At 50.1% G+C, this 26,400-nt stretch overlaps 1 protein-coding gene across 50 annotated transcripts in view; it reads right to left on the bottom strand.

The window, feature by feature from the left end:
- Positions 1 to 26,400, bottom strand: part of LOC129713199 (calcium/calmodulin-dependent protein kinase type II subunit beta) — a 264,536-nt gene that overhangs the window by 120,728 nt on the left and 117,408 nt on the right. For 39 of the 50 annotated variants that reach the window (XM_055662057.1, XM_055662062.1, XM_055662074.1 and 36 more), the window contains exons 5-6: positions 13,835 to 13,900; positions 2,538 to 2,610 (exon numbers count right to left, since the gene is read on the bottom strand). In XM_055662057.1, the coding sequence (XP_055518032.1) occupies positions 2,538 to 2,610; positions 13,835 to 13,900 (139 nt within the window). The remainder of the gene's footprint in view (positions 1 to 2,537; positions 2,611 to 13,834; positions 13,901 to 26,400) is intronic. The other 11 variants (XM_055662058.1, XM_055662064.1, XM_055662071.1 and 8 more) reach the window with 1 other exon arrangement.

Below are 26,400 nucleotides of genomic sequence, written 5' to 3'. Positions count from 1 at the left end.
TCGATGAATCCAATTGATAGGGTTTTGCGATCTGCTTTTTTGTTTTGAGGGGATGCCTTAAGGAGTCTGCTGGACAGAGTAGGGCAGTGTAGAGGGCAGCGACACTGGTCGGCTGGTCGTGTTGGTGCCGTGGGTTGGCCTGAGGTAACGGCGGGCACTTGTTGGCCAGACGGGGCCCAGCGGGCGAGGAGGGAGGGAGAGTTGGCCCCTCAGGCTGGTGGCCTTCCACCCAGAAGCAAGTCAAGGCCTGAAGCGCGCCCTGCTCCTCTCTCCGCGCACGCTGACTGCCTGGGCTCTTGGATTGCTGCCCTTGGATTGTGCCACCCCTCTGTCCGGCAGACTCTGTCTGGGGGGGGGCTTGCTGCTGCAGCAAATGGGGGAATGGACCTCCCTGGCCCCAACCCATCATCAACCTGCAACACTAGACTTCCCTCCTCTCTCCACAGATGCTGCCTGACCTGCTGAACATCTCTGGTTTCAAACACATACCCCGACAGTCCTTCACACACCTCCTTATTCACAATGTGGAGGTCGCTAATAATGTCGCCATTTAACTTCCATCTGTATTTTGCCCCTGAGCCAAGGAGGGGGTTTAGAACCAACAATGGTAGCTCGGCCGGTAAAGCCGTGCCAGCCTCACGGAGTCAGAGACCCAGCTTCGAACCTGACCTCAGGTGCTGTCTGTGCGGAGTTTGCACGTTCTCCCTGTGACCGCGTGGGTGCTCCGGTTTCCTCCCACATTTCAAAGACCATGCCGCCCAGTTCCATTTATTGCCAGGAACACGAGGGCTTGAGCTACAGGGAGAGGTCGGGCAGGCTAGGACTTTATTTCTTGGAGCACAGGAGGCTGAGAGGTGAGCTTATAGAGGTGTATAAATTCATGAGTGGAGTAAGATAATATATAAAAGCTGGGGATTGAAGAACCAGAGGGCATATGTTTAAGATGAGAGGGGACTTGTCGCGGGGTGATGCCTGTATGGTCGTGAGTAGTCACCCAAAGAGTCCTACCTTTTTCTGGTCACCGCTGGAATTTCAGCATTTTGAACATTTCCGGCGAACTGTGAACTATGACGGGATAAGTGGGACAAGCCCTTAAAGGTAATGGTGGAGTTATGGGGAGATGCAACACAGAAATAGGTCCCTCACCCACTGAATCCATGCCAGCCCATGAACCAGCCATTTAACAAATCCCATTTATTAATGTTCCCATATTCCCGTCAGCCCAGAATCTATCATGTGACTACACAGGAGGAAAGCACCAGCCATCAGTCTTTGGGATATGGGACGAAAGTCAACGCAGTCACAGGAGGAATGTGCAAACTCCACACCGACAGCACCGATGGTCGGGATTGAACCCGGGTCTCTGGCGCTGGGCACCAGCTGCCCTTTAGCCTGCCATCCTTACCCAGTCTGTGTGGAGGTCTCACTGTTCGGGGGCAATTTGGGATGGGATGCGTACCCTCAATGACCCTCATCTACATAGAGCGTAGCTCAGTACAGCACAGGAGCAGGCCCTTTGGCCCACAATGGTGTACTGAACATGAAGCCAAGACCAACTCTTCCCTGCCTGCCCATATTCCACATCCCTCCATTCCCTGCACATCCATGCGCTTATCTAAACGTCTCTGAAATGCCACCATCGTGTCTGCCTCCACCACGGCCCGTGGCAGCGCGTTCCAGGCACCCACCGGCCCTCTACGTGACCCAACATCTCCCGTACACTCCGTCCCTCTCACCTTCAAGCTGTGCCCTCTAGTCTTTCAGCTTCCCCATCCTAGAGAGAAAGACTCTGACTGTCTACCACCTCGTCCCACCCGTTGACCTGAGGTTGGGAGAGCTGCAGCAGACATTAGAGCCGAGGGGGGTGGGGGTCAACTCTTGCCCGGCCCTGACCCTGACCCTGACCCGTCAACCAGTCTGTGCGGCCCTGAAAGAACATTGTCAAGAGCAAAAAAGCATGACAGACGGGAGAAGGGGGGGGGGGGTAAAAGTGCACGCATGCCCTTGTCGTCTCAAAGGCCATCAAGTGGAAACCGCTTTCTCGAAAAACCTTTTGTTTTTGCCATGTTTTGAGAGGGATGGGATGGGGGAGAAGAGGGGGGGGGGGGGGGGGGAGCTTTTTTGCTGGACATGACATTTCTAAACCACACGGCAATCTCTTTGCGAGTTTGGTTTTAAACCTGGTGCTGAAAGTGAAGGGGAACCTGCGGCCGGGGTTGAAGAACAGGGGTGGTTTGGGGGAAGGTGATTGTTGGGGCACAATGGCCGATCATCACACCTCCCTCACCCTGACATTCCCCTTTGACTGCCTCTCAAAGCCTAAAACACAAGAGACTTTGGAGATGGTATAAGTAGCCATGCACAGAAGGCCTTGAAACAAAAAGTAAAATAACGACACAAAGAGGACACACGAATAACAAGAGGCAGATTCACATCTGCGTTTGCATACATCACACGGTTTTAGACTCAGGCGTATCATTATTTTAATTTTTTTTGATTTCTTGCTTTCATTTCTGTATACGTTCGAAGATACTGACCTTCAGGTCCCTGTGTACAATGTCATGGTGGTGAATGTGACTTACACTGTCTAGAATCTGATGGATACAGTGACTGTAAAACAAAGGAGCACAAGGAGAGAGTGAGGGAGGAGGTGGGTAAGGGGGGAGGGGATGAGGGAGGGAGAGAGGGAGAGGGGGAGGGGCAGGGGGGGAGAGATTCACAAGACCAGTGGACGTCGGGGGGAGTGAAGAGGAGAAACGGACAGGACAGAGACCCGACTGGAGGAGGTTGGAGCAACGACAGGTACAGCCCTCCAGGGTCTGCGAAGGGAGGAGACGACAGGCAAGAAGGAGCACAAGAGCGCCGTGCAGTCAGCCGGAAGGTAATTTCTGACTTGCGAGACGGTTACCGGGGATGGTGATCTTTCCCAGATCTATGACACTCGTGCTCAAGAAGGAACTGCAGATGCTGGAGGATCGAAGGTAGACATAAATGCTGGAGAAACTCAGCGGGTGCGGCAGCATCTATGGAGCGAAGGAAATAGGCGCCGTTTCGGGAAGGAAATAGGCGACGTTTCGGGAAGGAAATAGGCAACGTTTCGGGCCGAAACCCTTGGGTTTCGGCCCGAAACGTTACGTATTTCCCAAGGGATTCAGCCCAAAACTTTGCCTAGTTCCTTCTCTCCATAGATGCTGCCGCACCCGCTGAGATTCTCCAGCATTTTTGTCTGCCTTCTATGACACCTGTGGGCTGTGGCAGGACACGAGGTCCTGCCCCACTCCTTCCCAGAGAGGCAATCTACCACAAAGTGGCCAGTGGATCCAAATGCATGGTGGTCCCACCCCGTACGTGCGACAATAAACTAAACTAAACTGAAACTAAAACCAGGCAGCAACAAATCACACACACACCTGGGACTGACAAAGGGTGCCGTGCCGAGCCGAAACGTCACCGGCCCCTGTTCTCCAGAGATGCTGCCTGTCCCGCTGAGATACTCCAGCACTTTGTGTTGTTTGGTTAGTTGTGGGCACGAGAAACTATTTTCTCAATTCAAATTTCACCGCACCGATTGGTGTATGCGACAATAAATGTCCTTTGTCCTCAAACCCCTGTCCCACGGTACGAGTTCATTCCAAGAGCTCCCCCGGGTTTAACTCGTGGTAAGCACGGAGAATGAACGTAGCGGGTACATCGGAGCTCGGGGACGTCTCTTAGCGGCTCGTAGCGCTAACGGCAGGTACTCGGGAAGACTCGCTAACGGCAGGTAAGCACGGGAAGACTCGTGAAGATTTTTCAACATGATGAAAAATGTCCACGAGAGCCCCGAGTACCGACGAGTGGCCATTACCGTAAATCTCCGGGTTCGAATCAGGGCAAACTCGGGAGAGCTCTTGGAATGAACTCGTACCGTGGGACAGGGCTTTTACAGATGCTGGAACCCTGCGTGGAATGCCAAATGCTAGAGTAACTCAGTAGGTCGGGCAGCATCTCTGGTGGTCTGAAGGAGGGTCTCCACCCAAAATGTCACCAGTTCCTTTTCTCCAGGGATGCTGCCTGACCCGCTGAGTTACTCCAGCACTTTGTGTCTATCTCTGGAGGACATTTTGGATTTTGCCATCTAACTTCACCCGCCGGGAACTAACCCGTGATCTCTACCGTCCGTGTGGATCGGAGTGGGGGCAGCTGTTCCTGCAGTGCCTCCTCCACGATACACACCCCCCCTGACCTTCTCCTTCGCTGACAACGTTCCTCTCCTCGACCTTATCGTTCCTTCCTCATCGCTGGAACTGAAGTCGTGGACCACATCACCAGGTGCATGTGTGGATGGAGCCAGTGTAGCGCACACACACCACGTGGACTGACCCAAGGTTCATCGCCATCTTTCGGGGCAGTCGAGTTGAGTTTAGTTTATTGTCACGTGTACCGAGGTACAGTGAAAGGCTTTTGCTCCATGCTATCCAGTCAAGGGAAAAACTATCAAGCCGTCCACTATGTACAGATACAGGATAAAGGGAATAACATTGAGTGCAAGATAAAGTCGAATAATGTCCGATTAAAGATCGTCAGAGTATCTCCAATTAAGTAGAAGGGAGGTCAGAACCGTTCTCTACTTGTTGCTAGGACGGTTCAGTTGCTTGATGGCAGCTGGGAAGAAACTGTCCCTGAATCTGGAGGTGTGTGTTTTCGCACTTCTGTACCTCTTGCCTGATGGGAGAGGGGAGAAGAGGGAGGGTGAGACTGGTCCTTGATGATGCTGTTGGCCTTGCCGAGGCAGCGTGAGGTGTAGATGGAGTCAATGGAAGGGAGGTTGGTTTGTGTGATGGTCTGGGCTGCGTCCACAATGCTCTACAATTTCTTGTGGTCTTAGACGGAGCCGTTCCCAAACCGTGCTGTGATGCATCGCGATAAAATGCTTCCTGCGGCGCATCTGTAGAAGTTGGTGAGGGTTGTTGGGGACATGCCGAACTTCCTTAGCCTTCTAAGGCAGTAGTGACGTTGATGTGTTTTGGTGGTCGTTGCTTTGATGTAGCTTGTCCAGGTCAAGTTGTTGGTGAGGGAAGCTGGAGGAGTGACCGCTAGATGCTGGCCGTCACTCAAACAGCAGAACAGCCAGCACACGTCCTTATGGACCTCTCTTGCTTCACCGGCCCTTGGAAGCGGCGATCAGTGAAGCACTCACCCCCACCCTACCTGACTCTTCACTCCTCTCCCTCCCACTGCTTACCTACCGCCTGGGACAGGCAAACATCAGGGCATCACGTTTATAGAACGCAGAACAGTAGAGCACAAGAACAGGCCATTCGGCCCACAATATCCGTGCAGAACTTGATACCAATTTGAACTAATCTCCTCTAAAGTAGGCGATCGATATCCCTCCATATCCATGTGGCTGTCTAAAAGTTTCTTAAATGCCACTATCACATATGCTTCCACCAACGGGGCATTCCAGGCACCCAAAACTTGCCCCGCGAGACTTCTTTCAACTTTGCCCATACTGACATTGAAGCTATGACCTCCAGCCAGGAAACACATCGACTAGTGCGATGGGGAAGAGAGACAATGGAAGTGTCGCAGGAGATTTCCAATTTCCGCATTGTATGTGGATCTGATATTTCTAGACTGTGGTCGTGGCCAAAAATCAACACCATTTCCAAACTAGGAATAGACACAAAGTACTGAAGGAACAGGCAGCATTTCTGGAGAATAAGGATGGGTGACTTTTCATGTCGAGATCCTTCTTCATACTGGCCCTGTTCTTCATTTCCAAAGTGTCCATTATCCATTTCCACGATAGGTTCCTCTGTAGCAACTTTCATATCTTGTGGTTTCTCGAAGTTGCGGGCAATGTTGGAACATGCGGTCATGGTGCCGCAGCGGGTAGAGCTGCTGCCTCACAACTCCAGAGTCCCGGGTTCGATCCTGGCCTCGGGTGCTGTCTCCCACACTCCAAAGACGTGCAGGTTTGTAGGTTAATGGGCCTTTGTGAATTGTCCCTAGTGTGTAGGATAGAACTAGTGGATGGGGTCAGAAAGGACTCAGTGGGCCGAAGGGCCTGTTTCCATGCTGTATCTCTAAACTAAACTAAACTAAACTAAATCAAGACCATTTCCAAACAGTTTGCTTCCATTTCTGCCACAAGCACCTCTGTTGCACCGTTTGTATCCTGCAGTGTCACCAAGGTGCCCCTCATGTTGAAGCGCAGTCACAGTGGTGCTTCGTGTGTTGGCTGTAACAAGATTTGATCCCGAGGTGGGGAGAGAGAGATGGGTAAAGATGTATCGGGTGCTGGAAGGCCATGTAACAGAGACGAGGGTTTTTTCCCCATCCATCCACGTTCGCTCTACAGCCATGCCATGATCTGTGACTGCAATCCCACCACTGGACAGATAAACGGATGGGGTTTGGAGGGATAAGGCCCAAGTGCAAGCAAATGAGACAAACCCAGAATGGACAAGGTGGGCCGAAGGGCCTGCTTCCTTGCTATTGTCACAGGCTGTTAAATCGGTGGAATTCATTGCCAGTTTTCTCGCTGTAAGGTTCTATGAATGACATTTACCGGGGGTGATGAAGATAGTTGTTGAATCTATGAGACTTTGCTAAATTTGTGTAGGCCCTCAAGTTGCCAGTGAGTTGTTACTGTAGCAACAAAGCCGCACCATACTGTGGCTGTTTCTGCCACACACGCTGTGGAGGCCATGTCAAAGGATATTTTAAAAATGGAGATTGATAGATTCTTGTTTAGTCCGGGTGTCAGGGGTTATGGGGAAAAGGCAGGAGAATGGGGTTGAGAGGGAGAGATAGATCAGCCACTGTTGAATGGCGGAGTAGATTTGATGGACAAAATTATTCTGCTTCTAGAATGTATGGATATATATAACGCCATGACTCTAGTCCCATGGCTGGAATGCACCTGGGATAGAAGGCCGAGGAGGGGGGGGGGGAAGTGGGAGGTGATTGAGGGTGGAGATGGGCCTAGATGGGGCAAGTCTGAGCTGAACCGTGAAGGACATGCTCACTGAACCAGGAGAGAGCATCGAGCCTCCAAATACCAATCCAAACAATGGCGGTACCTGCTAATGGGAGATTTAATAGACAATAGACGATAGGTGCAGGAGTAGGCCATTTGGCCCTTCGAGCCAGCACCGCCATTCAATGTGATTATGGCTGATCATCCCCAATCTGTACCCCGTTCCTGCCTTCTCCCCATATCCCCTGACTCCGCTATTTTTAAGAGCCCTATCTAGCCCTCTCTTGAAAGCATTCAGAGAACCTGCCTCCACTGCCCTCTGAGGCAGAGAATTCCACAGACTCGCCACTCTCTGTGAGAAAAAGTGTTTCCTCATCTCCGTTCTAAATGGCTTACTCCTTATTCTTAAACTGTGGCCCCTGGTTCTAGACTCCCCCAACATCGGGAACATGTTTCCTGCCTCTAGCATGTCCAAGCCCTTAACAATCTTATATGTTTCAATGAGATCCTCTCTCATCCTTCTAAACTCCAGAGTGTACAAGCCCAGCTGCTCCATTCTCTCAGCATATGACAGTCCAGCCATCCCGGGAATTAACCTTGTAAACCTATGCTGCACTCCCTCAAAAGCAAGAATTAGGGGACCAAAACTGGTCCCCTAACACCTCAACCAGAGAGGTACACTATGTTTCAAACTAAGCCCTGCTATCCTTTCCTTCGACTCCAATGTTAAAACAATAAGCCGTCTTGTCCCAGCCTAATGATTGTAATTAAATGTGAGAGCAGTGATCACTTGCGGGAAACAGTTTTGCAAAGACTAGAGAATAACCAGCGACTTGTTGTCAAACAAGGCTGTGATCAATAATAAGTAAAGTGGGCCTGTGGGCCTTGTACACATTAAACTCTTGTTACTTCCCATCAGTGGCGAGTTGTTCCTGTCCCCTCTTCCTCATCGGTTGTGGCTTTACTATGTGAATGGCTTTAGCAGCACAAACCAACCTCCCTTCTACTGACTCAATGTATACCTCACGCTGCCTCGGCAAGGCCAGCAGCATAATCAAGGACCAGTCGCACCCTGGCTACTCCCTTTTCAGGAGTAGTTCAGCACTGCTTCCTGGTTTGGGTAGGATGGTTCAGTTGCCTGATAACAGCTGGGAAGAAACAGTCCCTGAATCTGTAGGTGTGCGTTTTCACACTTCTGAACCTCTTGCCTGATGGGAGTGGGGAGTGGGGAGAGGAGGGAGTGCAGCTGCAATTCTCTGCAATTTCCTGCGGTCTCGGACGGAGCTATTCCCTAACCAATGGTTCTTTATCGTCATGTATGCACAGCGGAGTGGAATTCTGTTGCACGACCCACAAATGCAGTTGCCATATCCTGGCGCTGTTTATAAAGAAAGATGCCCCGATCCAGGTAGGCCGCAGGCTGCTGCAGGGCTCCCTCTGTCACCCTCGACCGCCAACCGACGTCCTTCTCCTTGCCCAACCACCTTTGTGTCATGTGGCACCTCCTTGCAGGTGCTGAGGCAGGGCCCCAGACCCTCTCCCACCAGCCCACTCCTCTTGTCCGTCCTCCTCCACTCTCCCGTCTGCGGGGCATCCGAGCTTCCCCGCAGCAGGCAGCGGCCCGCCGGGTTCTTCATCGCGGAGGTGAACCAGGCTAAGGCCAGTCTGCCGAGTCTTCCTTCTCGGCGGCTGTGGGTCCATCCTTGCTCTGGGCCAGTCACCATGCGCCTCGTTGTGTCTCCATGGTAGACGTGACCACCGGTGGTCCGTGTTGCCTGCTCTGGTCTCTGTTGCCATTGTGTGGAGGCTGGAGGCAGGTGATCCTTAGTCCGGTCAATCGGAGGCTTCTCTCCCTCTCTGGACGATCCAAAGCCAGGAACCACACACTGGGATAGGTCCCGGACCGAGTATTGGAAAGCAAAGCAGGATGCGAGCATTCTAAGCAACAGGCTGCAGGTTGATGTAGAGATTGCCACCTCGTCAGGCAGCGACGGAGAGAAACATTGCCGACGGTCTTTGATCTGACGTCTGAATAACAATGACTCTGTGGCCAACCTGGCACGGTGGCGCAGCGGTAGGGTTGCTGCCTCACAGCGCCGGAGACCCGTGTTCAATCCTGACCACGGGTGCTTGTCTGTACGGAGTTTGTACTCTCTCCCTGTGACCGCGTGGGTTTTCCTTGGGTGCTCCGGTTTCCTCCCACACTCCAAAGACGTGCAGGGTTTGTAGGTTAATTGGCTTTGGTAAATTATAAAATGGGGTCCCTCGTGTGTAGAGTAGTTCGAGTACTAGTGTCACGGGGCAATCGCTGGTTGGTGCTGAAGGACCTGTCTCCAAGCTGTATCTCTATAGGCTCAATGGTCCATTCTCATCAGTGAACACAGCACACTGACATTCTTTAGCACAGTAGCACAGTCACCTTATTTAGGGGTCAAATAAATCCCTGGTCCTGACAGTCAAAGATTCATACTCGTGTCCACCATCCCAGCCCGTGACAACGACTTTATTGGCAGTCTGAAGAATGACAACTCAAGTTTCCCAACAGATCTTTATTGAAAAGTTTGGTTTCCAGTTTACAGGTTCTCTAGACACATCTGGCCACAATGTTGGTCAGCGTTGGACTAACGGGCAAAAGCAAAACAAGCAGCCCCTCCCGAGTCACGTGACCGCGGCCTCCGAGCGCCGGGTTCGATACCTGCATGCGCCGCTACGCTTTGTCGATTACTTTAAACACAATCACCAATTTGATTCGGAACCCTGGGTCGATGGGACAGGTTAGGAGAGGATTCAAGCGTCAGAAATTACCTTGCTCATCCTGCCTAGCTCACGTACACAATTACAACTACTAAACTCCTTTTCAGAACGTGGATCAGAGAGACAGACAGAAGGGGGAGAAAAATACACGGACAACATTCAGCAGTGACGTCGCTTGGATGAGACGATGTGAGTACGGAGTAAAACACACTGAAGGGGAAACGAGAGCTCTGGAGTGCAGAAAGAGTGAGATTTTAGTTCACACAAGTAAATCAACAGCTGTGGGGTGTGTGGGGTTTTGCTGGAAGTTTGTTTCTGAGTACTGTTTGAGCGAGTGAGGGAGGCAGCAACCTCATGATCCCACCGGCCATTCCCCACGAACTGAATAACATTAAGGGGCTTCCCACGCCGCCGTCATGACCAAGGAGCGTTCATCGGCGGCTCAGTAAGCCGGTGAATCTGACGATGGATGTGGGCAGCCCCTTGCGCAGTGATCCTGTTAACACAACGCAAGCCTGCTTTCATTCCCCTCTCCCCCCTGGCTAGAATTAACCAGGTAAACGCGCAGACCCCCTCACAGTTTGGCGTCGCTGGGTAGTAACCAAACAGTGGCACGTTGGATTAACTGCCAGCTGCTCAGCACTAAGCCTTCAAGGTTGTCCGCACTTCTTCACAGAAACCCCGTCTCGCTGGCTGATCGGAAAAGCACATCCTCGACTAAACTTTCCGTCTCCCGCCAGTCCCAAAGGTAACACTACGCTACGGGAGAGCCTGTGAAGCCCTGTTGTAGGCACATGAATGCGGCGCAAGTTGTTTTACACAGAGGGTGGTGGGTGCCTGGAACAAGTTGCCGGGGGTGGTGGTGGAGGCAGATATGATGGTGGTGTTTAAGAGGTTTTTAGACAGGCACATGGATATGCGGGGAATGGAGGGATATGGATCAACCTGCGGGCAGAGGAGATTAGTGTTGCTTAGCGACATGTTTGGCATGGACATTGTGGGCCGAAGATCCTGTTCCTGTACTGCACTGATGTATGTTCTATAGTTAAGACACAGTGATATGTCTCCAAGCCAGGGTGGTGTGTGTGCTGGTGTGGTGCGGATCACATGCGGGTGGAAGAGATTACTTTAACTTGGCATCACGTTCAGCATGGACATTGTGGGCCGAAGGGCCTGTTCCTGTGCTGTCCTTTGGCATGTTCTAGGTTTTACAATCTGAAACCTAGTATAACCGAGGGAGGCACGGTGGAGCTGTATGGCGGCAACTCTACTGCTGCCTCGGGTTCGATCCCAACTACGGGTGCTGTCTGCGCGGAGTTTGCCCGTTCTCCCCTTGCCCGCGTGGGTTTTCCCCTGGTGCTCTGGTTTCTCCTGCACTACAAAGATGTACAGGCTTATAGGTTAATTGGCCTTGGGTAAAGATTGCAAATTGTTCGTAGTGGGCTAGGGTAGTGCTAGTATCGGACTCCGTGGGCTGAAGGGCCTGTTTCCGCGCTGTATCTCTAAACTAGAACTGATAATTTATTGTGTTTTGCTTATTGTATATTTATTTATTTATTTATTGTGTGAATCGTTTATTGCAGTAAATCCATAGCGTAACAATTGTTCCCTTTCCCATTAAACCCTTCCCAGTGCAAATAACAATTAACTACTCTTGCCATTGTTGAGTGTCTTTTTAATCTGTGGAAAGTAGTTTGAATTTAATCAGAGAATTGAAAGGCCAAGAGTCTCATCTTCTGCCTTTAATTATATTGAATGCTGTCAGGTAATTATAGATGTGTCAGGACCACAACAAGAGACAGTGTCACCCATTCAACCAGTCCCTCTCACCTCTAACTCCTCGCCTTCTCATCTCTACAATGTCCCTGAGATTCTAAATAATGGTCCCCTCTAAACTACCCCTCCAGTCTGCAGCCTGACAATTCGAGTTTGGCTTTCCCTTTGCACTTCAAAGTATTGAGGGTACTAAAGACCTAAGTACTAACAGTACTAAAGAACTAAGTACTAACAGTATCAAAGAAGTAAGTACTAAAAGTACTAAATAACTAAGTATTAAAAGTATTAAAGAACTAAGTACTAAAGAATTAAGTACTAAAAGTACTAAAGAACTAAGTACTAAAATTACTAAAGAACTAAGTACTAAAATTACTAAAGAACTAAGTACTAAAAGTACTAAAGAACTAAGTACTAAAAGTACTAAAGAACTAAGTACTAAAAGTACTAAAGTACTAAAGAACTAAGTACTAAAAGTACTAAAGAACTAAGTATTAAAAGTACTAAAGAACTAAGTACCAAAAGTTCTAAAGAACTAAGTACTAAAAGTACTAAAGAACTAAGTACTAAAAGTACTAAAGAACTAAGTACTAAAATTACTAAAGAACTAAGTACTAAAAGTACTAAAGAATTAAGTAGTAAAAGTACTAAAGAAATAAGTACTAAAATTACCAAAGAACTAAGTACTAAAATTACTAAAGAACTAAGTACTAAAAGTACCAAAGAACTAAGTACTAAAAGTTCTAAAGAACTAAGTACTAAAAGTACCAAAGAACTAAGTACTAAAAGTACTAAAGAACTAAGTACTCTCTCTCTCTCTCTCTCTCTATCTCTCTCTCTCTCTCTCGCTCTCTCTCTCGACAAACAACCTTGAGAGGCTTCTTAGTTTGAAATCATTCACAAAACGGAATGAACCCAATGACATTTCCTGCACAGTTTTTGGTCTGGGCAGGTTTACAGAGTGCTGTTGTCTGCTATTAAATCCAGGACCGCTCTCCCCCGCCCCCTAACACACGTTTTTAACAGGATCACTGCTTGCGACAGAAAATCACGACAAATATCGCAACTTGTTCCACACAGACATCATGGCTTTAGAATTCCCAACGTGGGAGCTGGGAGAATGTTTATTGAACTTTGCATCTCGCTGAGCTCCCGTTGCTCCTTGTTCGACGCTAACTTCTGGAGGTGAGTGTTTAAGTTTCATCTTCACCCCACGATTCACTGGGTGCTCCAGTAACGCCTGTGGCAGGCAGAGTCACAGAGAGGACAAACTTTAATTGGAGGGACCGCACCTCATCTTTCGCTTGGGCAGCTTACAACACAGCAGTTGTTTAAGAAAGAACTGCAGATGCTGGTAACATTGAAAGTAGACACAAAATGCTGGAGGAACTCAGCGGGTGAGGCAGCATCTATGCAGAGAAGTAATTGGCGAAGTTTCGGCCCTAAACGTCACCAATTCCTTCCTTACCGGTAGGCACTCAATAGACAATAGGTGCAGGAGTAGGCCATTCAGCCCTTCGAGCCAGCACCGCCATTCAATGTGATCATGGCTGATCATCCCCAATCAGTACCCCATCCCTGCCTTCTCCCCATATCCCCTGACTCCGCTATTTTTAAGAGCCCTATCCAGCTCTCTCTTGAAATCCAGAGAACCAGCCTCCACTGTCCTCTGAGGCAGAGAATTCCACAGATTCACCACTCTCTGTGAGAAAAATTCCTTTGCTCCATAGATGCTGCCTCACCCGCTGAGTTTCACCAGCATTTTTGTGTACCTGGAAATGTTGTTGTCACTAACGGTCTGGTGTGGCAGGACTCCGGTCAAAAACTAACTGAGCAGCTTCTTGTTTAGTTTAGTTTAGTTTAGAGATACAGCGCAGAAACAGGCCCTTCAGCCCATCGAGTCCCTGCCAACCAGCGATCCCTGCACATTAACACTATCCTACACACACACACTGGGGGGATAGTTTACAATTTTACCAAGCCAATTAACCTGCAAACCTGTACGTTTTTGGAGTGTGGGAGGAACCCGGAGCTCCCGGGGAAAACCCACACAGGTCATGGGGAGAACGTGCAAACTCCCTACAGACAGCACCCGTAGTCAGGATCGAACCCGGGTCTCTGGCGCTGTGAGGCAGCAACTCTACCGCTGTGCCACCGTGCCATCTCTCCTTTAGTCTCCTTTCTTCCCTAGGTCAGAAGCGTTCCCACAACAGCGGGAGTGAGTGGGTCGTGCAGCTGATGGGACAAGGGAACCCTCAGCAGCCATGATGTCTGATGTACAAGTGTTACCGCGGAAACGTCAGAGTCGAGGGGTGAAAGGTGATGGACGGAAGACCTTACCTTGCGTCAGCTTCACTGTAGTACTCTCTGGCGACAATGTCTTCAAATAATTCACCTCCAGTCACCCTGTCGAAGACGCAAACAGAGTATTCAGCACTTCATCAATTTGCACCCGCTCACATGTCTGATTTGTTGCCCAGACCTGGGCTTCACAGTGCAGACTGGAGGTCTGAGCAGATGTAGTCTTACACCAGAGATTGTCATAGTGTGGAAACTGGCCCTGCAGTCCAACTTGCCCACACCGACCAACATGCCCCATCTACACTAATCCCTCCTGCCCATGCTTGGCCCATTACCCTCTAAACCTGTGTTTAAGAAGGAACTGCAGATGCTGGAGAATCGAAGGTACACAAAAAAAAGCTGGAGAAACTCAGCGGGTGCAGCAGCATCTATGGAGCGAAGGAAATAGGCAACGTTTCAGGCCAAAACCCTTCTTCAGACTTATGTAGGGTGGGAGGGGGCGGAGAAGAAAGGAGAAAGAAAGAGGAGGAGCCAGAGGCTGAGCTGAGAAGGGGAGGAGACAGCAAGGGCTACCAGAAATTGGAGGTCAATGTTCATGTCGCTAGGGTACTAACTGCCCAAGCAGAATATGAGGCGGTGCTCACTCTGGCCATGGAGGAGGCCCAGGACAGAAAGGTCGAATTTGGAATGGGAGGGGGAGTTGAAGTGCTGAGCCACTGGGAGATCAGATTGGTTAATGCGGACCAAGCAGAGGTGTTCGGCGAAACGATCGGCAAGCCTACGCTTGGTCTCACCGATGTAGATCAGCTGACATCTAGAGCAGCGGATGCAATAGATGAGGTTGGAGGAGATGCGGGTGAACCTCTGTCGCACCTGGAATGACTCCTTGGGTCCTTGAATGGAGTCGAGGGGGGAGGTAAAGCGACAAGTGTAGCATCTCTTGCGGTTGCAACGGAAAGTGTCTGGGGAGGGGGTGGTGCGGTAGGGAAGGGAAGAATTGACCAGGGAGTTACGGAGGGAGCGGTCTTTGCCGAAAGCAACGATTGCTTGGGTCCTTGCATGGAGCCGAGGGGGGAGGACGACTGCTTGGGTCCTTGAATGGATTATTAAGGGTTTGGACACACTAGAGGCAGGAAACATGTTCCCGATGTTGGGGGAGTCCAGAACCAGGGGCCACAGTTGAAGAATAAGGGGTCTGCCATTTAGAACGGAGATGGGGAAACACTTTTTCACACAGAGAGTTGTGAGTCTGTGGAATTCTCTGCCTCAGAGGGCGGTGGAGGCAGGTTCTCTGGATACTTTCAAGAGAGAGCTAGATAGGGCTCTTATTAGCGGGGTCAGGCGATATGGGGAGAAGGCAGGAACGGGGTACTGATTGGGAATGATCAGCCATGATCACATTGAATGGCGGTGCTGGTTCGAAGGGCCGAATGGCCTACTCCTGCACCTACTGTCTATTGTCTATGAGTGGAAATGTTGCTCTTGGGGCCCCACTTTCCCCAGAGGGCCTATTGCTCCAGATGTCCTTGAAGTCCCTCTTGCCCCTGTCCCTCTTGCCCATGGGCTCCTTTGATCCCGAGGTTTCTCTAGCTTCTGATGTTCCTCTTTCTGTTGAAGTCTTCCTTGCCCCAGAGGCCTCATTGCCCCAGAGATCCATTTCATCTGGAGATTCTGGACAGAGACTCTGGATATTGTAAATCATGACCTGTTGTGGTGGACCAAGTCTCCAGAGGTAGGAGGAGGTGATACAGCTGCCACTGCCGTCATTCTGATGGCCTCCTTTGTGTGTGGTCACATCAAGCTGTGCATGGAACCAAATGTACACAAACACCATCAAAACCCTTGTTCCCTCATCTCTACCACAGCCTTACCTCCAGCCCCCTCCAGGAAGGCCTGAATACCCTCAAGGGCCTGTCTCAATTGCTGAGTTTTTTCGGCGACTGCCGGCGTCATATCAGTGTCGCCAAAAGATTTTGAACATTTCAAGATCCAGCGGCGACAAAAGAAATGTTGCGAGACTGGAAAAAACACCACGCATCATACGTCATCATGCCGCTAATTTTTTGGTGACCTGATACATAGAAACATAGACAATAGGTGCAGGAGTAGAGGCCATTCGGCCCTTCGAGCCTGCACCGCCATTCAATATGATCATGGCTGATCATCCAACTCAGTATCCCATCCCTGCCTTCTCTACATACCCCCTGATCCCTTTAGCCACAAGGGCCACATCTAACTCCCTCTTAAATATAGCCAATGAACTGTGGCCTCAACTACCTTCTGTGGCAGAGAATTCCACAGATTCACCACTCTCTTTGTGAAAAATGATTTTCTCATCTCGGTCCTAAAAGACTTTGCTCTTATCCTTTAAACTGTGACCCCTAGTTCTGGACTTCCCCAACATCGGGAACAATCTTCCTGCGTCTAGCCTGTCCAACCCTTTAAGAATGTTGTAAGTTTCTATAAGATCCCCCCTCAATCTCCTAAATTCTAGCGAGTACAAACCGAATGATGCGTCACTCAATGATGCCGGCAATCACCGAAAAAATCGCCAAGTGGCACAGACTCGTCAGTTTCTTCCTCAGAACCACAGAACCAGCCAATTTCCCTCCACCAACAATCTCCTCCGCCTAGCGGAGCAACTCCTTATTTTATTTAGTTCTTTGTTTGTTTTTATTAGAACCATTTGTACAGAGATAAAACATCGGCATCTAAAATTATACAATTTGTTGTACAGCTTCATTTTTAACCTTATAACCTGAACTTCAGAATTAAGGGACAGAAGTTTAGGGGTAATATGAGGGGGAACTACTTTACTCAGAGAGTGGTAGCTGTGTGGAATGAGCTTCCAGTGGAAGTGGTGGAGGCAGGTTCATTGGTATCATTTAAAAATAAATTGGATAGGCATATGGCCGAGAAGGGAATGGAGGGTTATGGTATGAGTGCAGGCAGGTGGGACTAAGGGGAAAAAAAATGTGTTCGGCACGGACTTGTAGGGCCGAGATGGCCTGTTTCCGTGCTGTAATTGTTATATGGTTATATGGATTGTGAAAATGAAAAAGGAAATTAAAAAGAAAACTAGAAAGAAAAAAAAGTAGAAAGTAGAAAGATAGATTGAAGAAGAACAAAAGAGAATCCCTTAAACTACCCAAGCAGTGTGGCAGAAAGATATAGAAATAAGAAAAAAGGAAAAGAAAAGTGGAGATCTACCTTGCCCCTCGTCCCCCCCCCCCCCCCCCCCGCCCGCCTCACCCAACCCAGCATCGGATTTAAATTTAAATTTTTGATATATATTTGCCAAAATACTTAAAACTAAATTGGATCCCGACATAAAACTGATCGCATTAGGTACGTCAGAGGTCTGTTCTGAGCTAACGATATTTCAAAGACGTTTCCTTAACTATGGCCTAATAACGGCGAAAAAATGAATACTTCAATTTTGGTAACAGCCAACAGCCCCTACAGTGAAGATGTGGATCACAAACATGTCCGAGACACTACATTTGGAAAACATTAGGCTTGTCTTGGCGGAAAAAGCAGATCAATTTCTTAAGACATGGACACCCTTTACCGAATTCTTACAACAATAGCATGGTGCTACTCCTTATTTTTAACAACTTCGACTCCCCCTGCTTCCTCAAAATTAAAGGTGTAGTAGCCACGGCCACCCGAATGGACGACTGCATTGGTGCTACCTCCTGCACCCATGCAGAACACATGGAGTTCATTCACTTCACCACCAATTTGCATCCGGCACTGAAATTAACTAGGACCATCTCCCGACACCTCCCTTCCGTTTCTTGATCTCACCATCTCCATCACAGGAGATATACGATCGACTGACATCTATTACAAACAGAGGACAGACACTAAATGCTGGAGTAGCTCAGCGGGACAGGCAGCATCTCTGGAGCGAAGCAATGGGTGATGTTTCGGGTCGAGACCTTTCTTCAGACATGCCAGCATTTTGTGTCTATCTTCGGTTTAAACCAGCATCTGCAGTTCCTTCCTACACATTTTGTCTATTACAAATCCACTGACTCCCACAATTATTTTGACTACACTTCTTCCCACCTTGCCTCCTGCAAAGACTCTATCCCCTACTCCCAATTCCTCCATCTACGCCGCATCTGCTCCCAGGATGAGGTGTGCCGTACCAGGACATCCGAGATGTCCTCATGTTTAAGGGACCGGGGGTTCCCCACCTCCATCACAGAAGGGGTTGCTGTCATAGAAGCATCACCATGACACCCTCACTGGGGTCTCCTCGATATCCCGCAGCTCCAACGTCTGCTCCCCCTCCCCCCAAGCCGCAATAATGACAGAGTCCCCCCAACAGACACAGTCCCCCCCACAACACAGTCCCCCCCACAACACAGTCCCCCCCCACAACACGTCCCCCCCCCAACACAGTCCCCCCCCCACAACACAGCCCCCCCCACAACACAGTCCCCCCCCCCACAACACAGCCCCCCCCACAACACAGCCCCCCCCACACACAGTCCCCCCCACAACAGTCCCCCCTACAACACAGCCCCCCCCACAACACAGTCCCCCCCACAACACAGCCCCCCCCCAACACAGCCCCCCCCCACAACACAGTCCCCCCACAACAGTCCCCCCCACACAGTCCCCCCCCAACACAGTCCCCCCCACAACGCAGTCCCCCCCACAACACAGTCCCCCCCTACAACACAGTCCCCCCTACAACACAGCCCCCCCCACAACACAGTCCCCCCCCCCCACAAACAGTCCCCCCCACACAGTCCCCCCCACAACGCAGTCCCCCCCCCACAACGCAGTCCCCCCCCCTACAACACAGTCCCCCCTACAACACAGTCCCCCCCACAACACAGTCCCCCCCACAACAGTCCCCCCTACAACACAGTCCCCCCACACACAGTCCCCCCCACAACAGTCCCCCCCTACAACACAGTCCCCCCCCCCACACCAGTCCCCCCCACAACACAGTCCCCCCCCTACAACACAGTCCCCCCCCAACACAGTCCCCCCTACCACACAGTCCCCCCCTACAACACAGTCCCCCCCCACAACACAGTCCCCCCCACAACACAGTCCCCCCCACAACACAGTCCCCCCCTACAACACAGTCCCCCCCTACAACACAGTCCCCCCACAACACAGTCCCCCCTACAACACAGTCCCCCCACAACACAGTCCCCCCTACACACAGTCCCCCCTACAACACAGTCCCCCCCACAACACAGTCCCCCCTACAACACAGTCCCCCCTACAACACAGTCCCCCCTACAACACAGTCCCCCCCCTACACACAGTCCCCCCACAACACAGTCCCCCCCTACAACACAACACAACACAGTCCCCCCACAACACAGTCCCCCCTACCACTACACAACACAGTCCCCCCTACAACACAGTCACACCCCCCCCAACACAGTCCCCCCCCCACAACACAGTCCCCCCCACAACACAGTCCCCCCCACAACACAGTCCCCCCCCCAACACAGTCCCCCCCCACAACACAGTCCCCCCCACAACACAGTCCCCCCCCCACAACACAGTCCCCCCCTACAACACAGTCCCCCCCACAACACAGTCCCCCCCCACAACACCCCCCCCCCCCACAACACAGTCCCCCCCCAACACAACACAGTCCCCCCCACAACACAGTCCCCCCCACAACACAGTCCCCCCCACACACACAGTCCCCCCCACAACACAGTCCCCCCCACAACACAGTCCCCCCCAACACAGTCCCCCCCACAACACAGTCCCCCCTACACACAGTCCCCCCCCAACACAGTCCCCCCCCACAACACAGTCCCCCCCACACAACACAGTCCCCCCCACAACACAGTCCCCCCCCACAACACAGTCCCCCCCACAACACAGTCCCCCCCCACAACACAGTCCCCCCCACAACACAGTCCCCCCCACAACACAGTCCCCCCCCCACAACACAGTCCCCCCCACAACACAGTCCCCCCCCCAACACAACACAGTCCCCCCCACACACCAGTCCCCCCCACAACACAGTCCCCCCCCCCCACACAGTCCCCCCTACACACAGTCCCCCCCACACACCCCCCCCACAACACAGTCCCCCCCACAACACAGTACAACACCCTACAACACAGTCCCCCCCACAACACAGTCCCCCCCCACAACACAGTCCCCCCCACAACACAGTCCCCCCCACAACACAGTCCCCCCCACAACACAGTCCCCCCCACAACACAGTCCCCCCCACAACACAGTCCCCCCCACAACACAGTCCCCCACACAACACAGTCCCCCCCACAACACAGTCCCCCCACCACGTCCCCCCCCCACAACACCCCCCCCCACACACACAGTCCCCCCCCACACACAGTCCCCCCCACAACACAGTCCCCCCCACACACACAGTCCCCCCCACAACACAGTCCCCCCCACACACAGTCCCCCCCAACCAGTCCCCCCCAACACAGTCCCCCCCACAACAACACAGTCCCCCCTACAACACAGTCCCCCCCCCCACACACAGTCCAGTCCCCCCCACAACACAGTCCCCCCCACAACACAGTCCCCCCACAACACAGTCCCCCCCCCCCCCACAACACAGTCCCCCCCCACAACACAGTCCCCCCCAACACAGTCCCCCCACAACACCCCCCACAAACACAGTCCCCCCCACAACACAGTCCCCCCCCCCAGTCCCCCACACCCCCCCACAACAGTCCCCCCAACACACAGTCCCCCCACAACAGTCCCCCCCCACAACACAGTCCCCCCCCCCCCTACAACACAGTCCCCCCCCTACAACACAGTCCCCCCCTACACAACAGTCCCCCCTACAACACAGTCCCCCCACAACAGTCCCCCCCTACAACACAGTCCCCCCTACAACACAGTCCCCCCCACAACAGTCCCCCCTACAACACAGTCCCCCCCCCACAACACAGTCCCCCCTACACAACACAGTCCCCCCTACAACACAGTCCCCCCACACACAGTCCCCCCCTACAACACAGTCCCCCCCCAACACACTCCCCTACAACACAGTCCCCCCCCACACACACAACACAGTCCCCCCCCCACAACACAGTCCCCCCCACAACACAGTCCCCCCCACAACACAGTCCCCCCCCCACAACACAGTCCCCCCCTACAACACACTCCCCTACACACACAGTCCCCCCCACAACACAGTCCCCCCTACACACAGTCCCCCCTACAACACAGTCCCCCCTACAACACAGTCCCCTACAACACAGTCCCCCCCACAACACAGTCCCCCCTACAACACAGTCCCCCCTACAACACAGTCCCCCCTACAACACAGTCCCCCCTACAACACAGTCCCCCCACAACACAGTCCCCCCCTACAACACAGTCCCCCCCACAACACAGTCCCCCCTACAAAGTCCCCCCTACAACACAGTCCCCCCTACAACACAGTCCCCCCCTACAACACAGTCCCCCCCTACAACACAGTCCCCCCCACAACACAGTCCCCCCTACAACACAGTCCCCCCCCACAACACAGTCCCCCCCACAACAACACCCCCTACCCCCACAACACAGTCCCCCCCTACAACACAGTCCCCCCTACAACACAGTCCCCCTACAACACAGTCCCCCCCACAACACAGTCCCCCCTACAACACAGTCCCCCCCTACAACACAGTCCCCCCTACAACACAGTCCCCACACCCAGTCCCCCCCACAACACAGTCCCCCCCCAACACAGTCCCCCCCACCACACAGCCCCCCCTACAACACAGTCCCCCCTACAACAGACAGTAATTACTTAACTTTATTTAAGCTTTAAGCACTTATTCCTTTAATACATAAACTCAGAAACGTCTGGCAAACATGGCTGATTCCGCAGGCTTTATCCCGCCCGAAATACTTCGCACATGCGCACACTCTAGAAGAGCTCCACACATCCGCACATGCGCCCACTTCATTCTCCCCTCCTATTTATAAGTTGAGACGGTCAGGAGGTTTAATACGTCTTGATGACCGTCGCAACACTGGAGCCTCAGGAGATACCGGTGTTTCAATAGCTGGGGGTAGATATATTGCTTGGTCATCAACTTCACTCATATTGTTATTTAGATTTTCAATTTTAGAATTTCTTGTAGAAGTTTCCATAGAGGATGCTGGAAGTGTTGGAGGAAATTCCCGATTAGTGTTATCAGGAAGTGACGGAGCTGATGGAGAAGATGGACATGGTGCAAGGTCACCAAGTGAGACAGTTGACTGACGTCCATCCCGATACTTGATAGTTGCATAAGAAGGGTTGACATCAGTCAGTTCAACTTCATCAACAAAAGGTTCATTCTTATTTAATCGGACATACCGACGAAGCAACACAGGCCCAGGGCTCGTCAACCATGATGGCAGAGAAGTACCACTAGAAGAACGCCGTTTGAAGTTAAAGAACCGTTCGTGTGGAGTAGTATTGGTAGCAGTTGACAGTAGAGATCTGATGGAGTGTAATGCATCTGGTAGAACACATTCCCACTGCTGATCTGGTATATCATTTGACTTTAAAGCCAGTTTCACTGCTTTCCAAATGATTCCGTTATACCTCTCAACCTGACCATTTCCAATAGGATGATATGGTGTTGTTTTACTTGTTGCAATTCCTCTCTTAGAAAGGTAGTCCTTTAAATCTTTTGACATGAATGAGGTGCCCCTATCAGAATGTATGTAACTTGGAAATCCACAGAATGAAAACAGTTGATCTAAACATTTGATAACCATAGCAGCTGAAATATTTGGACAAGGAAAGGCAAATGGAAACCTCGAATATTCGTCAACTAAGGTAAGTATATAAACATTTTGAGAGGAGGATGGTAAAGGCCCTTTGAAGTCAATACTCAAACGTTCCATAGGTTGAGTAGCTTTGATCAATCTTCCTTCTTCAGGACGGAAGAACCTTGGTTTTAATTCAGCACAGATTCTACATGAAGCACACGTCATCTTCACATCTTCTGTAGAGAAAGGTAAATTTTTGGAACGAACATAGTGTAATAAACGAGTGACTCCAGGATGACACAGCCCATTGTGAAGATCAGTGAGTGCAGAAGAATGAACAGAGGCACAAAATGCTCAAGTTAATGTGTCCGGAGCAACATTATCCTTACCAGGGCGGTACTCAATTGAATAACTATATGCGGAGAATTCAATCCTCCATTCATGAATTTTACTATTTTTAATCTTCGTTCGTTTCCGATTATCCAGCATAAAAGCTACTGAACGCTGATCTGTTATCAAAGTGAAGTGCTGGCGAGCAAGGAAATGACTCCATTTCCTCACTGCTTCAATAATTGCTGTAGCTTCCTTTTCGACGGGTGGGTAGCGCAATTCACTACCTTGGAGAGTACGAGACATGAAAGCCGCTGGTCGTCCTCCTTGATTTAATGTAGCTGATACTGCTAAATCAGAGGCATCACATACAACAACAAAGGGGAGATCCTCATCGATGGCGTGCAATGTCGCAGATTCCAATTGTTTCTTTAAAGAAGTAAAGGCACCAATTGCTGTAGAGTCAAGGGGGAAAGATTTTGCTCTAATCAAAGGTTGAATTTTGTCAAAAAAATTTGGTATCCGTTTGGCATAATATGCAAACATCCCAAGAGCCCTTCGTAGAGAGTTTAATGTTGCTGGAATAGGTATCTCTTGGAGTGGGCGGAGTCTTTCTGGATCAGGCTTGATTATATCATTTCCAACCCAATAACCAAGAATATTAATTGATGATACTGATGTTATTGACTTGGCCTCATTTAATGTTAGATTTTTAGAATGCACAACATCTAAAAACCGTTGTACATTTTCATCATGTTCAGTTTGGTCTTTTCCTGCAATAGTTATATTATCAAGATAAGGGAAAGTATCTTTAAGGTTTTCCTGTTCAACAAGTTTGTCCATCTCTCTCTGAAAAACAGCCACGCCATTAGTTACCCCAAAAGGAACTCTGCAGTAGTGATATAATTTCCCATTTGCTTCAAACGCAGTGTATTTCTTCTCTGATTCCTTCAGAAGAATTTGATAGTATGCACTTTTTAAGTCAAAAGTAGAGAATAACTTACACTTAGCTAATGTATTGATAATCTCTTCTATTCGAGGTAATGGATATGCATCAAGCTCCGTGAACTGGTTTATAGTTTGAGAGTAATCAATGCAGAGTCTCTTTCTATGTCTCTCCAAGGGGTCCTTAACCACGACAACTTGTGCCCTCCAAGGGGAAGAACTGGGTTTTATAATCCCCTCTTGTAAAAGATTAGTTACTTTAAAGTTCCTATCATCTTTACTAAAATGTCTTGATTTTGTAGCAATTGGCTTGCACTTGGAGGATAAATTAGTGAATAATGAAGGACATTCAACAGATGCAGCAGAAAGACCACACAATACTGGTGGCTTTGACAATACAAGATCAGGCATAGTTCCTTCATACATTATTTGAAGTGATCTGTGCAGTTTCTGGAAATCCTGACCTAGAATTATATCGCTACACATATTTTTCAAAATACCAAGACATACAGATTTATAGCTAGTTTTGTTCAGAATAAAGTCTACAATACAAGATCCTATAATTTGAGTATTGAGAGTTGTCAGAGCCATCGAGATTTCTCTATTTGAAGGAATTAGATTTAGTTGGGACACAACTTGTTCACTTATAAAAATTTCTGAACTGCCAGAATCAAGTAGTACATTAAGTGTATGTCCATTAATGGATACCGTTGTAGCTGCATGAGACGAGCTCTGAGGAAATGCAGCTGTAATTGCACATAAAGAAGGCGTGTATATGGCACCAGTCACAGTTTTAGTAGTTGCTTTGGACTTGCATACTCTAGAATAATGTCCCTTCTTGCCACAACTATTACAAGTTGCCTCTCGAGCAGGACATGTCTCTCTTATGAATATTACCCCCGCAAAAGTAACAGTTCCTTTTTGAATAATTATATGCTGCAGCAAGGGCACCTTTATCAGTAGAAATTGTTTCCATTTGCTCCATATTAGTACGTGGGTGAAATTATTTTGCAGTAGTTGCAGCAGAATACACATTAGATGAGCCATAAGCATCTGAATTTTTCTGAGCCAAGTCTAAAGAGTAAGCTTGATTGTAAGCTGACTGTAAATCCAAGGTTTTGTGTTCTAATAGTCTCTGTCGTATTAAAGGCGATGCCAAACCATTGATAAAAGACTCTCGAATAACTTCCTGTCGATATTGATCAGCCGTAACTGCTTTGAAGGCACAGTCTTTACTAAGTCTTTGAAGTTCTTGTAAAAATTCATCAAGTGACTCACCAGGTTTTTGTTTCCGAGTAGCAAGGAGGTGTCGAGAGAATATCACGTTGGGTGTCTTAACGAAGAGTTTGCTTAGTACATCAATAGCAGATCATAAGTTGTACATTCCTCTATGTAATCATATACATCAGAAGAGACCAAGCTTATTAATGTTTTGAGTCTGTCTGGTGCATCATTGCCGCACTCATCAAAGAAGTTATTTAGTATACGAAGCCAGTGCTTCCAATTCTTTGCAGCAGCAGGTGAGTTGGGATCCAGATCCAAGCGTTGTGGTTTCAGTAGCTTCTCCATCCCAAGTCGAACTGTTTGACTTCTGAGTTAAGTTGCTTAAATTGTTGCGAGATAAATGAAACTTTCACTACTCGTAATTAACTTAACTTTATTTAAGCTTTAAGCAACTTATTTCTTTAATACATAAACTCAGAAACATCTGGCAAACATGGCTGATTCCGCAGGCTTTTCCCGCCCAAAATACTTCGCACATGCGCACACTCCCGAAATGTCCTGCGCATGGGCACACTCTAGAAGAGCTCCGCACATGCGCACATGCGCCCACTTCACCCCTACAACACAGTCCCCCACAACACAGTCCCCTACAACAGACACAGCCCCTACAACAGACAGAGCCCCTACAACAGACAGAGTCCCTACAACAGACAGAGCCCCTACAACAGACAGAGCCCCTACAACAGACAGAGCCCCTACAACAGACACAGTCCCCCACAACAGACAGAGCCCCTACAACAGACAGAGTCCATACAACAGACAGAGTCCCCTACAACAGACAGTCCCCTACAACAGACAGAGCCCCTACAACAGACAGTCCCCTACAACAGACACAGTCCCCCACAACAGACAGAGCCCCTACAACACAGCCCCCTACAACAGACACAGTCCCCTACAACAGACACAGTCCCCTACAACAGACAGAGTCCCCTACAACAGACAGAGTCCCCTACAACAGACAGTCCCCTACAACAGACACAGTCCCCCACAACAGACAGAGCCCCTACAACAGACACAGTCCCCTACAACAGACAGAGTCCCCTACAACAGACAGTCCCCTACAACAGACACAGTCCCCTACAACAGACACAGTCCCCCACAACAGACAGAGCCCCTACAACAGACAGTGTCCCCTACAACAGACACAGTCCCCTACAACAGACAGAGTCCCCTACAACAGACACAGTCCCCTACAACAGACAGAGTCCCCTACAACAGACACAGTCCCCTACAACAGACAGAGCCCCTACAACAAACAGAGCCCCTACAACAGACAGTCCCCTACAACAGACAGTCCCCTACAACAGACAGAGCCC

This window comes from Leucoraja erinacea, chromosome 35 (genome assembly GCF_028641065.1).
Source record: "Leucoraja erinacea ecotype New England chromosome 35, Leri_hhj_1, whole genome shotgun sequence".
Lineage (NCBI taxonomy): Eukaryota > Metazoa > Chordata > Chondrichthyes > Rajiformes > Rajidae > Leucoraja > Leucoraja erinaceus.
This window is presented reverse-complemented; position numbering and strand designations above follow the sequence as displayed.